Source organism: Bos indicus x Bos taurus, chromosome 9 (assembly GCF_003369695.1).
Source record: "Bos indicus x Bos taurus breed Angus x Brahman F1 hybrid chromosome 9, Bos_hybrid_MaternalHap_v2.0, whole genome shotgun sequence".
In the NCBI taxonomy this organism is placed as follows: Eukaryota; Metazoa; Chordata; class Mammalia; order Artiodactyla; family Bovidae; genus Bos; species Bos indicus x Bos taurus.
In genome coordinates, this window is record NC_040084.1 from 81,928,588 (window position 1) to 81,944,037 (window position 15,450).

Genomic DNA, 15,450 nt, shown 5'->3' on the forward strand with positions numbered 1-15,450 from the left:
GAGTTGCACGTCCACTGTGAGGTGTCAGAGTGACGTTCTTCAACAAAGGATGACCTCTGGGCAGGGACTCTGGATACGTCACATCCAACGCTGCTGCCTTAATGAACCCAGTCTGAAGGGCTTTCACCAGGGTGTCTTGATCAACTAGTAGGCCTCTGCCGATGTTGATAAGGATGATGGTGGGCTTCATTAACCTCAGTTCCCGCCTCCTGATCATGCCCTGGGTCTGGGGCATCAGGCTCACAGCCAACATTACAAAGTTCAACCGCTGAAGCAGGTCACCCAGCCTCTCACAGTACATGGCCCCAACAGCTTTCTTCTCCTCTAATTTTCAGTACTCTTCTGTTAATAAACTGCTTTTGGGGCTTCCCTGGTGGCTCAGATGGTAAAGCGTCTGCCTGCAATGTCGGAGACCCGGGTTCGATCCCCGGGTTGGGAAGATCCCCCTGGAGAAGGAAATGGCAACCCACTCCAGTACTCTTGCCTGGAAAATTCCATGGACTGAGGAGCCTGGTAAGCTACAGTCCATGGGGTTGCAAAGAGTCGGATATGACTGAGCGACTTCACTTCACTTTCACAAGGAGAGCAACTGTGCTTGCATCTGGAAAGCAGGACCTCCAGAATGATTAATTAGGGGGACTCTGTGGGAGTGAACGGCGATGAGCCCTTCCTCAGCGAAGTTATTGCCTCCGTCCACTCGTAGGTCCCGATGGCACCGCACAAGCTTGGGTGCCAATGCACTAAATGGAGAGGCAATAGGTCTGAAGCAGCCCGGTCCTACCAGGTCGCCTCCAAGACGCTCACGACGTGGACCACCCAGCTGCCTCCGGCCACTCAGAGTGGAGTCCACGTCCCTCTTAAAAAATTCTTGATCTGTCAGCCACGCTGGCTAGCTCTGATGAAGAAAGCTTTTCTTGCTTTTGTGTTGTTTTGGTTAAGAATGTGAGCTGTAGACTCTGTTTTTACAAGCTAAAACTGACGTCCTAAATCTGGCTGTATCAGTATAAATGTAAACTGGTGTTAATTTAGTCCCTAATGTCATATAGGCATTTGTTGAAGTGCCTTTTCAACCTATATTTCATAATGAGCTTATTTAATTGTTGACATCATCAGTGAGACTCTCCTGACTATAATTTTATTTCTATACATATGCCATTTGATATCAATTTTAAAGTTCTTTCTCCATATTCAGTGTATTTTTGGTCTTGGGCTATATGTTGTGTAGGGATGCTGAAATGAATATATCAGATAGAAACTAAGAATGAACTATGAAAAATAATAAAATAATAGCAGCTATTACTAACTCTTACTAAGTGCTTAGTGTGTGCTCGGTGTCTTTCTAAGTATTTAACGTGTATTATCTCATTCACTTTAACAATCTTGTGAAGTAGGTACCAGTTTTATTCCCATATTGAAGATATATGTGAGAGGCACAGTCTAAAAAAAGCCACTGAGCAGGTACAGGCCACGTGGTAGAGCAGCCAGGATGAAGAAGGGGTTACATTCACAGTGAAGGAATGCAGACTATGTGGAATTTTGATGCTTAGAGACAAAATAAATGACATTCCTGGTATAGTGACCAGGGTGAATATAGATTTGAGGTGGGGAGCATGAGGGATGGCTCAACAGTTGTACAGTAAGGAGGTGTAGTGGGAAGTCAATGAAGTCAGACCAAGTCCACCTTCCGAAGGAGCTTGTGGACTAAGCAAAGCTCTTTGGACTTTTAGTCTGTAAGCAATCGGTAAGCATCTTTTCTTCCCATTTTCTTTTTAAAACTGTGGCTGGAGACTGATCATAACAATGCTCTGCTTGAGTAAGAAGACTGGGAATAGTGCACGAGATGCTTAAAACAAGGAGAAAAGCCCTTTCTGAGTGGCTGAGATGATGTCATTGCAATTAGCGGAAATAAGGAACAGAAGAAATGGAATGTGAATAAGGGTTTGATTGATTTAGTTTCAGATACGTTGTGTTGAAAGGTCCTTATGCCACTTACAAGGAAATGATCAGCATTCATTGAACTGTCTCTGTGTGATTCAGGATTAGAGGTTGTGAATAAAGCCATTTAGAAATAATACTTGACACTATAGGAATAATTGAAATCTGAAAAGTTAGGGAATTCACAGAGGAAGAGCTGTGGATTCTCTTTGGAAGTTGTATATTTTAATCTTTATGGCTATGTGTGAGTTCTATACTTAAAACACACCATTTTCTTAATATTGGTAACTTTTCCCTCCTAAGAAACTCAAACTTTCTCAAGCAGCAGTCTTTTCTGTCTGTGCTGTGCTGTGCTTAATCACTCAGTTGTGTCCGACTCTTTGTGTTTAGGGTTATTTAATTTGCAGTTCTTCTAGTTCGAGTTTTTCTACCCCCTCATCTCCACCCTGTAGGTGCCATTAGTTTATGTTCATTTCCGTTGTAGGACAGATGTGCAGAGCATCAGTTGCAGAAATCACTGCTAATGTTTTTGTTTTTTGGTTGCACTCTTTGTTGCAGGGCATGGGTTTCTCTAGTTGTGACTCACAGGCTCAGTAGCTGTGGTCTGCAGGCTTAGTTGCTCCAAGGCATGTGGGATCTTAGTTCCTAGAGCAGTGACTGAACCTGAATCCCTTGCACTGGGAGGTGGATTCTTAACCAGAGACCACCAGGGAAGTCCCCTTGCTAATGTTTTGAACATACTTTTTAGATTTCAAAGGGATTTTCTTCATTTAATCTTCTCAGACTTGATATAGCTGAACTGCAGGTGTTTTTATTATTTCTTTTTGTGGAAACAAGAGAGGTAAAGTACCTTGCCTGGTGATCCAGATAATAAGTGGGAGAGCCAAGATTCGAACCTGGGGCCTCTGACCCCAGATCCTGCACTTTTCTCCTCTATAGCACTGACGGCTCACTGCTCCTTTCAGGAGGAAAACAACAGCTTGGATGGCAGCACACCAGTTATGCTTTGTTAGTGTTTTTTCGTACAGCTTATTAACCTGTCTTAATGATCATTTTGTCTTGACAGATCACAAAGGCTGACTTAGAACAGCGCCATCCTCAGCTCGATTATGTCTTTACATTGGCGCAGAATCTGAAAAATAAAGCTTCCAGTTCAGATGTGAGAACAGCAATCACTGAAAAATGTAAGATTTAAAAAATAAAAGTATACATCATCATTCATTTTCCTTGAAAATGATAACATGCACATTTTTGAAGATTATTCAGCTAGAAATTACTATTACTTGATAATTTGATATTTGATAATCTCTATTAATGAAATAGCTTTCCCTTGTTTTTTTTTATTTTTTGTGAAGATTTTCATAATTCCTTTATGAATCCCTTAAACTATGAACAGCGTTAGTTTTTAAGTAATTAGTAATACATTGAAGGTTTGTTTGTTTGTTTTTTCATTTAGGTTAGAATTTCTTTTAAAGAAACCAAAGAGACAAAAGTTAGAGAAACCCATAGGAATGCAAATCCATTCTCCTATTATATTCACTGAAACCAAATCTTACCATGTCTTTTAACTCCTCTTCTCAGAATTCATTCCAAAAATATGTGTTGAGTAGCTACTATATACCTGTGTATCTGGCTCTAATTTGAGAATACTTTAGTTAAATACAACATGGAACAAAAATTAAATACAACTCAGCAGCAACAAAGTTCCCTGTTTGGAATTGGCTTTCTGGCCTACAGGCATCTGTTAAATCTGTATGACATACAGAACAGTCAGGATTCTTAAGAATGTCATGTAGGGACAATCACTGTGTGTTTGCATCACCCGCTTCCTCTCTGTAGCCCTCAGCACTGTCTGTAGCTGTTCTGAACGATGTCTGTTCTTTATAACGTCCTGACATTTCCTAGTCTTCTTACCTTTATTCACATTATGTTTTCTTCTTCTTGGCCTTCTCTCCCCGGGTGAAATTCTACTCAGCAGATAAAATGTCACCCACTCTGCAAAGTCTTTCTCACCCTCTTTAAGTCCCTGGTGAACTGTATTTTCTATCTTTAGTTCCTGCTATGGTCTTTCCCCCCTATAATTTCATTGTCGATCTCACTATTAATTCTCTCTCCCTTCTGTAAGTTGTGAATATTCACCTCTTTGGCCCCAAGATTTCCAACACTGCTCACAACCAATTAGGAACTTAATAAATATTTATGGCATAATATGAACTGGAAGGTAGTTTATTACCTTGCCTAATATTTCTCAAGGAAAGTCAACTGTTCCCCCTATTAAACATGTTTTGATTTCAACATGAATGTGGCACCAGCAAAATTATTATAAGAGATGAGTTAGCAGAGAACTTTTAGTATCTCACAATGTTGGTTTGTTTTTGCTAAGTGAGCCATTTTATTTCTTTTTAAGTTAATTGATAGATGTGTGGGTGTGTTCAGTTATGTCTGACTCTTTACCACCCCATGGACTGTAGCCCGCCAGGCTGTTCTGTCCAAGGGATTCTCCAGGCAGCAAGGGTTGCCATTTGCTCCTCCAGGGAATCTTCCTGACCCATGGATTGACCCCAGTAGGAGGGTTCTTTACTGCTAGTGCCACCTGGGAAGTCCCTTCTTTTTCGTAACTCCCTCTTAAAAGTAGAAGAGAAAAGAAAGTAGGAGAGAGAAAAGGAGAAGAGAAGGGGACCAAAAAGAAAATCAAAGAAAGAAAAATAAGAAGAAAGAGTAAAAAAAAAGAGAGAGGAAAAGAGTTAATATGGATTTTTTATAATAGAAACTGTTGATACATAGAACTTGAATCTCATTTACTTGTAGTGCTTCTCTTAAATATATAAAAACACTTCCTTTTAGAGAGGTTTCATGCTACAGAAAAACAAATGTGAAAAGAACTCTTAAATAGTTTGTTTTCTCTTAAAATCAATGCTACCTCAGAGCATTTCCTTAGAGGATGACAAGTGACTGTTTCTCTGGTCATGAAAGTATATCATAAAGTACTGTCAAAAGTACTGTAATCTCCCTTTTTCAGACCAGGTTCTGTAAATATAAACTGGGTAAGAATTAATTTTTAAATAATTTTTTGTTTATCTGTTTAAAATAGTAAATATCTTTATTATGAGATATTTTAATGTGATCAGAATAGAGTTTAATTCAACATTTTTTCCTTCAAGGATGATTTCAGAAATGTATCAGTAATATAGTATGGCAGACATAATAAAATTCCTTTAAAATGTATGTACCATTTGGCTACCTTTCTCTTTTCCATATTTGACCTTATTTATGATGAATTTGGTGTCATGTATTTTTTCCTTTTCCTAATGGCTGCTTTCTGGGATCTTTTTTTTTTTTTTTAATGTAATGCCTCCTCCAGTGGAAAAGGTCAAGAACCAGTGGGATAACACCCAGCACGGTGTGGAGTTAAGACGGCAGCAGCTGGAGGACATGATTATTGATAGTCTCCAGTGGGATGACCACAGGGAGGAGACTGAAGAGCTCATGAGAAAGTATGAGGCTCGCCTCTATATTCTTCAACAGGCTCGAAGGGATCCACTTGTCAAACAGATTTCTGATAGTCAAGTAAGTAAGGCTCATTAGTTACTTTCTGGCATTACCAATCTGTGGGATATGCTTTTTTAGTCTATTGTTAGCCATAATTTTTAGGACCCTTGTCATAAAGTTTTCCCAAGTGCTTAGAATGTACATTGAAATTTATGTAAAGAATTTGACCAGGAAGGTTGTTTTGGAAAATTTCCAGAGTAATAATGAGTAGAAATGTACTTGCATCCCAGAATTACAGCTCACTGATTCTTTGCAGATGGAACACACCCATGAACCAACATCTAGAAAGAAAACACCTTCAGAATCCCAGGAATCCTCCTTTTGCTTCCTTCTGTATTTACGTTGAAGGTCATTTTTATTTATGAAATCTCCCAAAATGTTCATGAGGGCTAAAGTAGTGAACAAGGGCTTCTCCAGTGACACTAGTGGTAAAGAACCCTCCTTCCAATGCAGGAGACTTAAGAGATGTGGGTTTGATCCCTGGATCAGGAAGATCCCCTGGAGGAGTTCATGGCAGCCCACTCCAGTGTTCATGCCTGGGGAATTCCATGGACGGAAGAGCCTGGCAGGCTACAGTCCAGAGGGTCACAAAGAGTCAGACGTGACTGAAGAGACTTAGCAGACATGTAGTGAACAAATCAAATATTAAGTTTAGTTTCTTTTAATACCTTTGTAACCAAACTGTTTTATCAGTATCATCAGAGCAAGTACCTTTTTTATGATTAGTTTGATTATAGAGTTGATGATATTGAATACTTATGGTACTTCAAAGTGCTGCATTAAATCTCTCTACAATCATAGAAAATATTCTTGAATTGGAGGTTATGGTTGTTAGGTTATATTGTGGTATAACATTGATTTGCCCTTCAGATAGCCTAGATGAAGGTGTATGCTTGTGAAGGATATAATATAGAATATATGGGGAGCAGAATCTGAAACAGGACAGCATGTTTTTATTCTTCAGACCTGTAGACTTTCCATGATTGCTATTTAAAAATCAAGTGCGCCAGGTATCCTGGTTTTCTGGATCATTCTCTATCTATCTCTATGCTATCTGCTATGCTATCACTATCGTTCTCTGTGTTATCTGCTGATTTGTTTTAACCAAATGACTAAAAAAATAATAATCAGCAAAGCCCTTGGACTCTTAACCAGAGGAATACAATTGAAAGCGATATCAGTGTTTCAATTATTATATTCAGAATATTATTTTCTTATTAGCAACATTAGCATGAAAAGGGAAAAAGATATGACACTGAAAGATGAACTCCCCAGTTTGGTAGGTGCCCAATATGCTACAGGAGAAGAGTGGAGAAACAACTCCAGAAACAATGAAGTGATGGAGTCAAAGCGAAAACAGTGCCCAATTATGCATGTGACTGGTGATGGAGGTAAAGTTCTGTAAAGAACCATATTGCATAGGAACCTAGAATGTTAGGTCCATGAATCAAGGTAAACTGGAAGTGGTGAAAAAGGAGATAGCAACAGTGAACATTGACATTTTAGGAATCAGTGAACTAAAGTGGACTGGAATGGGTGAATTTAATTCAGATGATAGTTATATCTATTACTGTGGGCAAGAATCCCTTAGAAAAAATGGAGTAGCCATCATAGTCAACAAGAGTCTGAAATGTAGTGCTTGGGTGCAATCTAAAAAACGATAGAATGATCTCTGTTCGTTTCCAAAGCAAACCATGCAATATCACAGTAATCCACGTCTGTGCCCCAACCAGTACTGCTGAAGAAGTGAAGTTAACAGTTCTATGAAGACCTACAAGAACTTCTAGAATTAACATCCAAAAAAGATGTCCTTTTCATCATAGGGGACTGGAATGCAAAAGTAGAAAGTCAAGAGATAGCCTTATGATCCAGCAATCCCACTGCTGGGCATACACACTGAGGAAACCAGAAGGGAAAGAGACACGTGTACCCCAATGTTCATCGCAGCACTGTTTATAACAGCCAGGACATGGAAGCAACCTAGATGTCCATCAGCAGATGAATGGATAAGAAAGCTGTGGTACATATACACAATGGAGTATTACTCAGCCATTAAAAAGAATACATTTGAATCAGTTCTAATGAGGTGGATGAAACTGGAGCCTATCATACAGAGTGAAGTAAGCCAGAAGGAAAAACACCAATACAGTATACTAACGCATATATATGGAATTTAGAAAGATGGTAACAATAACCCGGTGTACGAGACAGCAAAAGAGACACTGATGTATAGAACAGTCTTATGGACTCTGTGGGAGAGGGAGAGGGTGGGAAGATTTGGGAGAATGACATTGAAACATGTAAAATATCATGTAAGAAACGAGTTGCCAGTCCAGGTTCGATGCACGATACTGGATGCTTGGGGCTAGTGCACTGGGACGACCCAGAGGGATGGTATGGGGAGGGAGGAGGGAGGAGGGTTCAGGATGGAGAACACATGTATATCTGTGGCGGATTCATTTTGATATTTGGCAAAACTAATACAATTATGTAAAGTTTAAAAATAAAATAAAATTAAAAAAAAAAAATAAAGGTAAAAAAAAAAGAGAGAGAGAGATACCTGCAATAACAGGCAAGTTTAGCCTTGGAGTACAAAACAAAGTAGGCCACAGGCTAATAGTTTTGCAAGAGAATGCACTGGTCATAGCAAACACCCTCTTCCAACAACACAAGAGAAGACTCTACACATGGACATCATCAGATGGTTGACACCTAAATCAGATTGATTATATGCTTTGCAGCCAAAGATGGAGAAGCTCTGTACAGTCAGAAAAACAAGACTGAGAGTTGTCTATGGATCAGATCATGAACTCCTTATTGCCAAATTCAGACTTAAATTGAAGAAAGTAGGGAAAACCACTAGACCATTCAGGTATGACCTAAATCAAATCTCTTAAGATTAAACAGTGAAAGTGACAAACAGATTCAAGGGATTAGATCTCATTGACAGAATGCCTGAAGAACTATGGACAGAGGTTTGTGAAATTGTATAGGAGACAAAGATCAAGACCATCCCTAAGAAAAAGAAATGCAAAAAGGCCAAATGGCTATCGGAGGAGGTCTTACAAATAGCTGAGAAAAGAAGAGAAGTGAAAGGCAAAGGAGAAAAGGAAAGATATATCCATCTGAATGCAGAGTTCCAAAGAATAGCAAGGAGAGATAAGAAAGCCTTCCTCAGCGAACAATGCAAAGAAATAGAGGAAAGCAATAGAATGGGTAAGACTGGAGATCTCTTCAAGAGAATTAGAGATACCAAGGGAATATTTCATGCAAAGATGGGCTCGATAAAGGACAGATATGGTATGGATCTAACGGAAGCAGAAGATACTAATAAGAGGTGGCAAGAATACACAGAAGAACTGTACAAAAAAGATCTTCATGACCCAGATAAGCACGATGGTGTGGTCACTGACCTAGAGCCAGACATCCTGGAATGTGAAGTCAAGTGGTCCTTAGGAAGCATCACTACGAACAAAACTAGTGGAGGTGATGGAATTCCAGTTGCGCTATTTCAAATCCTGGAAGATGATGCTGTGAAAGGGCTGCACTTAATATGCCAGCAAATGTGGAAAGCTCAGCAGTGGCCACAGGACTAGAAAAGGTCAGTTTCCATTTCAATCCCAAAGAAAGGCAATGCCAAAGAATGCTCAAACTACTGCACAGTTGCACTCATCTCACACGCTAGTAAAGTAATGCTCAAAATTCTCCAAGCCAGGCTTCAGCAATACGTGAACTGTGAACTTCCAGATGTTCAAGTTGGATATAGATAAGGCAGAGGAGCCAGAGATCAAATTGCCAACATTCATTCGATCATTGAAAAAGTAAGAGAGTTCCAGAAAAACATCTACTTCTGCTTTATTGACTATGTCAAAGCCTTTGACTGTGTGGATCACATTAAACTGTGGAAAGTTCTGAAAGAGATGGGAATACCAGACCCTTTACCTGCCTCCTGAGACATCTGTATTCAGGTCAAGAAGCAACAGTTAGAACTGGAGGTGTAGCAACAGACTGGTTCCAAATCAGGAAAAGAATACATCGAGGCTGTGCACTGTCATCCTGCTTATTTAACTAATTTACAGAGTACATCATGAGAAATGCCCGGCTGGATGAAGCACAAGCGGGAATCAAGATTGCTGGGAGAGATATCAATAACCTCAGATATGCAGATGACACCACCCTTATGGCATAAAGCAAAGAAGAACTAAAGAGCCTCTTGATGAAAGTGAAAGAGGAGAGTGAAAAAGCTGTCTTAAAACTCAGCATTCAAAAAATGAAGATCATGGTATCCAGTCCCATCACTTCATTGCAAATAGATGGGAAACAATGGAGACAGTGAGAGATTTTATTTTTGGGGGCTCCAAAATCACTGCAGACAGTGACTTCAGCCATGAAATTAAAAGATGCTTCCTCTTTGGGAGAAAAGCTATGACCAACCTAGATAGCATATTAAAAAGCGGAGACATTACTTTGTCAACAAAGGTCCATCTAGTCAAAGCTATGGTTTTTCCAGTAGTCATGTATGGATGTGAGAGTTGGACCATAAAGAAAGCTGAGCACCTAAGAATTGATGCTTTTGAACTGGGTGTTGGAGAAGACTCTTGAGAGTCCCTTGAACTGCAAGGAAATCATACCAATCAATTGCAAAGGAAATCAGTCCTGATTGTTCATTGGAAGAACTGATGCTGAAGCTGAAACTCCAATACTTGGGCCACCTGATGTGAAAAACTGACTCCTTGGAAAAGACCCTGATGCTGGGAACGATTGAAGGCAGGAGGAGAAAGGGACGACAGAGGATGAGATGGTTGGATGGCATCACTGACTCGATGGACATGAGTTTGAGCAAGCTCTGGGACTTGGTGATGGATAGGGAAGCCTCACATGCTGTAGTTCATGAGATTACACAGAGTCAGACATGAGTGAGTGACTGAACTGAATTAGCAGCATGGTTCTGTTCTTCTGGTACTCTAGGGTGGGTTTTTCTGCTAGTTGCTACAAAAATTATGAGAACATTCATTTGTCATTTCGGTTTCATAGGGAGTATCTTGATGCAGGCAGAGAAGGCAATGGCACCCCACTCCAGTACTCTTGCCTGGCAAATCCCATGGACGGAGGAGCCTGATAGGCTGCAGTCCATGGGGTCGCTAGGAGTTGGACACGACTGAGGGGCTTCACTTTCACTTTTCACTTTCATGCATTGGAGAAGGAAATGGCAACCCACTCCAGTATTGTTGCCTGGAGGATCCCAGGGACGGGGGAGCCTGGTGGGCTGCCGTCTATGGGGTTGCACAGAGTCGGACACAACTGATGCGACTTAGCAGCAGCAGCAGCATCTTGATGCAAGGGCTCTCAGGGGGAAAAAATGTATCATAAAGCCAGTGCCTATGGACACACAGCATCAATATAATTTATTCAGGCACTCTCAGTAACCCTTGCTTCACTACTGAATTCACCCAACAGTTAACTTTGTAAGCAGGCATAGTGATCCAGGGGCAAGAAGATTTCCATATTGTCGACCTTTCTGCATCTCCAAGTGCATATAGAGGAACTAACTCTATAGTAAATTCATTCCTATGAGATGTGTATTCCTCTTACAATCAGATGCATAGCATTTGTAATGAACAAAGCAAATGGTTCGAGGAATTAAAATATATCAAAGAGGAAAAGATAATAATCTTTTAACACTATCTGCTATGTACTTGCTATGTACTTGATCACTTTTCACTTCCAGAATTATTTTTGTTTGAGCTTACATGCAAGAGTTTGTCTTATAATGTGTTCCTTTCTTTTGATATCTGTGTCTGAAACATATTAAAACCTATTGAAAAGACGAAGTGTTTTGGTCATATTTGTAACTGAGTGGTCCAGTCTTAATGATTACATCTGAAATTACACCTTAGATGCTGCTTCAAGAACTGGCTGCTGGAGATGGTGTTGTAATGGCATTCGATAATGTCCTGCAGAAATTGCTGGAAGAATATGGCAGTGATGACACAAGAAATGTGAAAGAAACCACGGAGTACTTAAAAACATCATGGATCAATCTAAAACAAAGGTATTGCTGAGGCCTTGACAGGTGTATGTGTGAAAATTGTCAAGTTGAGAATTTGATTGCTTTGGCCTTCTCATGGAAGCATGTAGAAGATGTCCCTACTAGATGCATATTTTATTATTTTTTTAAAAAATATTATGCTGTACCAAGTTAGTATTATCACACTTAATATAGTGTGATACGTTAGCTAATTGAATTTCTGCCATGGAGTATTTCCTTGAGTAAGTCTAAACCTTGACAGTGATCATTTTATGAGTTCTGATTTTCTTATGCCTCTCAGCATTGCCTAGAGTACATTTGGTGGTACTCTGATGGTAAGGAACACTTTGGTATTATGGCACCTCAGGGTAACATTATCCCTAATAGTGAAACATGTGCTGTGTGGCCAGGTTATCCTCATTTGAGGCTGAGAATACATGGATCCACACTAGACTCCTGAAATATACTAAGTGTATATTGGGCTCCAACTCATTTATTATCTTTTCTTTCCGTTACTCTGTCTTGTCAGTATGTTTGGAGCAGTCTAAAATAGCATGTATTTATAAGAGAAATTTTTCAGTCACTTGAACATCTAGAATTTGAGGCAGCGTTAACAGTGGTTAGCATCTCTTTAAGGCTGCATGTTTATATTCATCTTCAGTAAAAGAAAGTGTGTACTTCCTGCATAGTACTGGGAATACCTGTGTCGAAATGAAATTATGGCTTCACACACATCTTATATATTCAGATGCAAATGCCTGAAAGCTAATTTGATATCAAAACCACATTTATTTTGCAGTGAATAAAATAGAACACTTTATTATACATATTACTGGTAATGAATTATAGCCAAATGTTTAGTAACAGTTTGATCTGGATGTATTTTGTACATTTTTAAAATGTCATTTTTAGTTAGAATCTATATTGTAAATTTTGGGAAACTCAAAGAAAATTATGAGGCAGTTCATGAACATGAATATGTTGCTCTGTCTCCCTTGGATTCTGGAGAAAATAAAAACAAGTGTAGGAAATACAAAACTCTGAAGTGGTTAAAGCAGAATATAGTTGCAATATTGATCTTTCTAGCATTTTAGAACAACTGCTTTTCTTTTGTTGTGACAGATAATTTGGGCATAGTAAGGATTCTAAAACTAAGGTGGGAAAGAAGGGGAATTAAAAGCATCTTTAAAGTACAAACTTACATTCTGGGGATGTAATGTAAAGCATGGTAATTATGGTTAACAGTACTGTATGTGTACTTGAAAGTTACTAAGTCTTAAAAGTTCCCATCACAAGAAAAATCTATAACCATGTGTGGCCATGAATGTTAACTAAACCTGCTATGCAAATCATTTTGCAATATATACATGTATCAGATCATGGTAAGCGAATATAGTTGCATACGTCAATTGTATCTCAGATAGAAACCCCAAACATAACACTGAAAGAGATCATCCTTAAGCCTACTTCGCCTGTGTTTCCAAATATTCCATCTGTAAGAATTATGACTTTGTTTATATTGTAAACAATACCGGAAAAATTGATCACTTTGGAATGTGTGGCCTGCTTTATTTAGCAACTCCAGTTCTTTTTTTTTGCTTTTACTTTGTAAATATTTTAAGACAGCCTACAGCAGTAGTTAGATTAGATGGAAGAGGCAATTAAAAATGAATTATATTCCAAGGTGATCTTTCATTTATCAAAGCTGAGACGACCACAGTGTTCCAGTTTCATAGTAGTTAACAAGTCATTCTCTTTATTTTCTTTCTGCATTTCGGGGGGAAATAAATAAACATGTTAATATTTAGATATGATTTAGATATATGATTATCTATAAAGCAGAGAAAATACAACAAAATTGTGGCTCACAGAATCCCAGCATGAATAACAGCTCTAGTGCTAGGATTTTCTCTTTTAAACAGAATGATATTTACAATTTTTAGCTGTTTAATTGGAGATGTCTCTAGAATATAGAAATCTTTCCTTGCCTTCTTAAGTATAGTACGTGAACCTATATTAAACATTTTTTGAATCTTGGCATTATTGTTATGAAGATAGAATTAAGGAACTGTAAAAGCTGTACGTGACCTTATAGTTCACTTAAACTGGTGTTTCTTAACCTTTTTGTCATTATAGTGATAGTGAAGTCGCTCAGTCGTGTCCGACTCTTTGCGACCCCATGGACAGTAGCCAACCAAGCTCCTCTGTCCATGGAATTTTCCAGGCAAGAATACTGGAGTGGGTTGCCATTTCCTTCTCCAGGAGATCTTCCTGACCCAGGGATCGAACCCAGGGCTCCCACACTGTAGGCAGATGCTTTACCGTCTGAGCCACCAGGGAAGGCCATCATCCCCCTAAAAGAACATTTTCAGTTTCCTGCTCCCAGGACATTGTAATAGTGTGATCTGTCTTGGTACTTTATAGTTATATGATTTCTTCCTAAAAAGAGTCAGTTTTTCTCACTCCCTTTACCACCTCACCCCACCAAAAAACCATTTCTCTCTTCCATTGAGAATACTTGGTTTCCTGTAATGCTCTTAGGCTCAGAGAAGGTAAATGACATGTTCAAAGGCACAGAGCAGAGCCAAGATGACATTTTTCTAAACTGAATTGTGACACTGCTCTCCATGTTCTGAAGAATTGGTAGCAAATTTATTCAGGTTGCTATGCTCTGTGAGATTCTGTGCTTTGTTTTTCGTGTATAAATTTTGTTGGGCATCTCCTCATGGTCAGGCTCTGTGCTAAGCTCTTCCCTTGTATTATTTTATCCTCACAACAACCACAAGAGATAGGCAGAATTTTCATCAATGTTGTCAATGAATAAACTGAAGCAGAGAGAAGTTAAGCAAGACCTAAGATCACACAGCTCATATGGACAGAGCTGAGCCTGGAATCCAAATCTTTTTGCCTATGCTGTCAGGCTCTTACCTTCCTTTAAAGTAGTTTTATTTTTCTTCTTTGTTATCAGAACTTTAAGCTGTTGCTGATGACGGCTCTGTGTACCCATCTCTTGGATCTTTGGCATTCCAGTTACTGGTTCTTATCTATGTTGAGTTTAGAAACCTGATCTGATTAAAGATATGGGAGCATCTGCTATGAATAAATGTAACTCTCTTCCAGAACGTGGCCATTGTGCCTGTTGTAGTGGCCGTGGAACAGCCTTATACTGTGGTTTTTCCCTTATTGTCCAGGCATATTCTGAATGTACATCATTGTCAGCCAGATTCTGGAGGGGTGAAAGGTTGTTAGATTGCCATGGAACACTGTTATTGCGGCATAATGTGTGAAGTTTAATATCAGCTTTCAAAGGAAATGTTTTGTCTGAATTGCAGTTTGACTAAGTAATTTGGCCATTCACAGTTACAGGTCCACAGTCCCTTATCTGTCATACCAAAATCCAATAGGCTCTGATAACTGAATGCTTTGAATTGACATGAGGCTATTTATTATAGTCTTTATTTATCCTGCTTAGTGCAAATAACTTTGTTCCTAGCTGCAGAAATATTAATGTGTTTGCTACTTCAGACTGTAGTTGGGGTTAATATGCCATTTAGATACATTCATAATGGTTTCCTAATGTACAAAAAATTTCTTAGTTCTTAAACATAGCTGGCTCTCAATATTTTGGATTCTGTAACCAACAGGTCTGTGTCTAACATTTTAAACTAATTGAAATACCTTGTGCTTACTTGTGTCCAACTCTTTGTGACCCCATGGACTGTAGCCTCCAGGGTCCTCTGCCCATGGAATTTCCCAGGCAAGAATACTGGAGTGGGTTGCCACTTCCTACTCTAGGGGATCTTTCCTACTCAGGGATCTGGCCTGTGTCTCCTGCATTGGCAGGTGGATTCTTTACCACTTAGGGCCACCTGGGAAGCCTAGGACATATCTTGACTACCATTCTTTTCACCAGTGAATTTTTTTTCTTACATTTCTTA

General features: G+C 39.2%; 1 protein-coding gene across 1 annotated transcript in view; it reads left to right on the forward strand.

Moving 5' to 3' along the window:
• Positions 1-15,450, forward strand: part of UTRN (utrophin) — a 557,360-nt gene that overhangs the window by 267,515 nt on the left and 274,395 nt on the right. Inside the window, 3 exon segments of the mRNA XM_027551766.1 lie at positions 3,002-3,119; positions 5,297-5,502; positions 11,382-11,536. Of these exon segments, the coding sequence (XP_027407567.1) occupies positions 3,002-3,119; positions 5,297-5,502; positions 11,382-11,536 (479 nt within the window).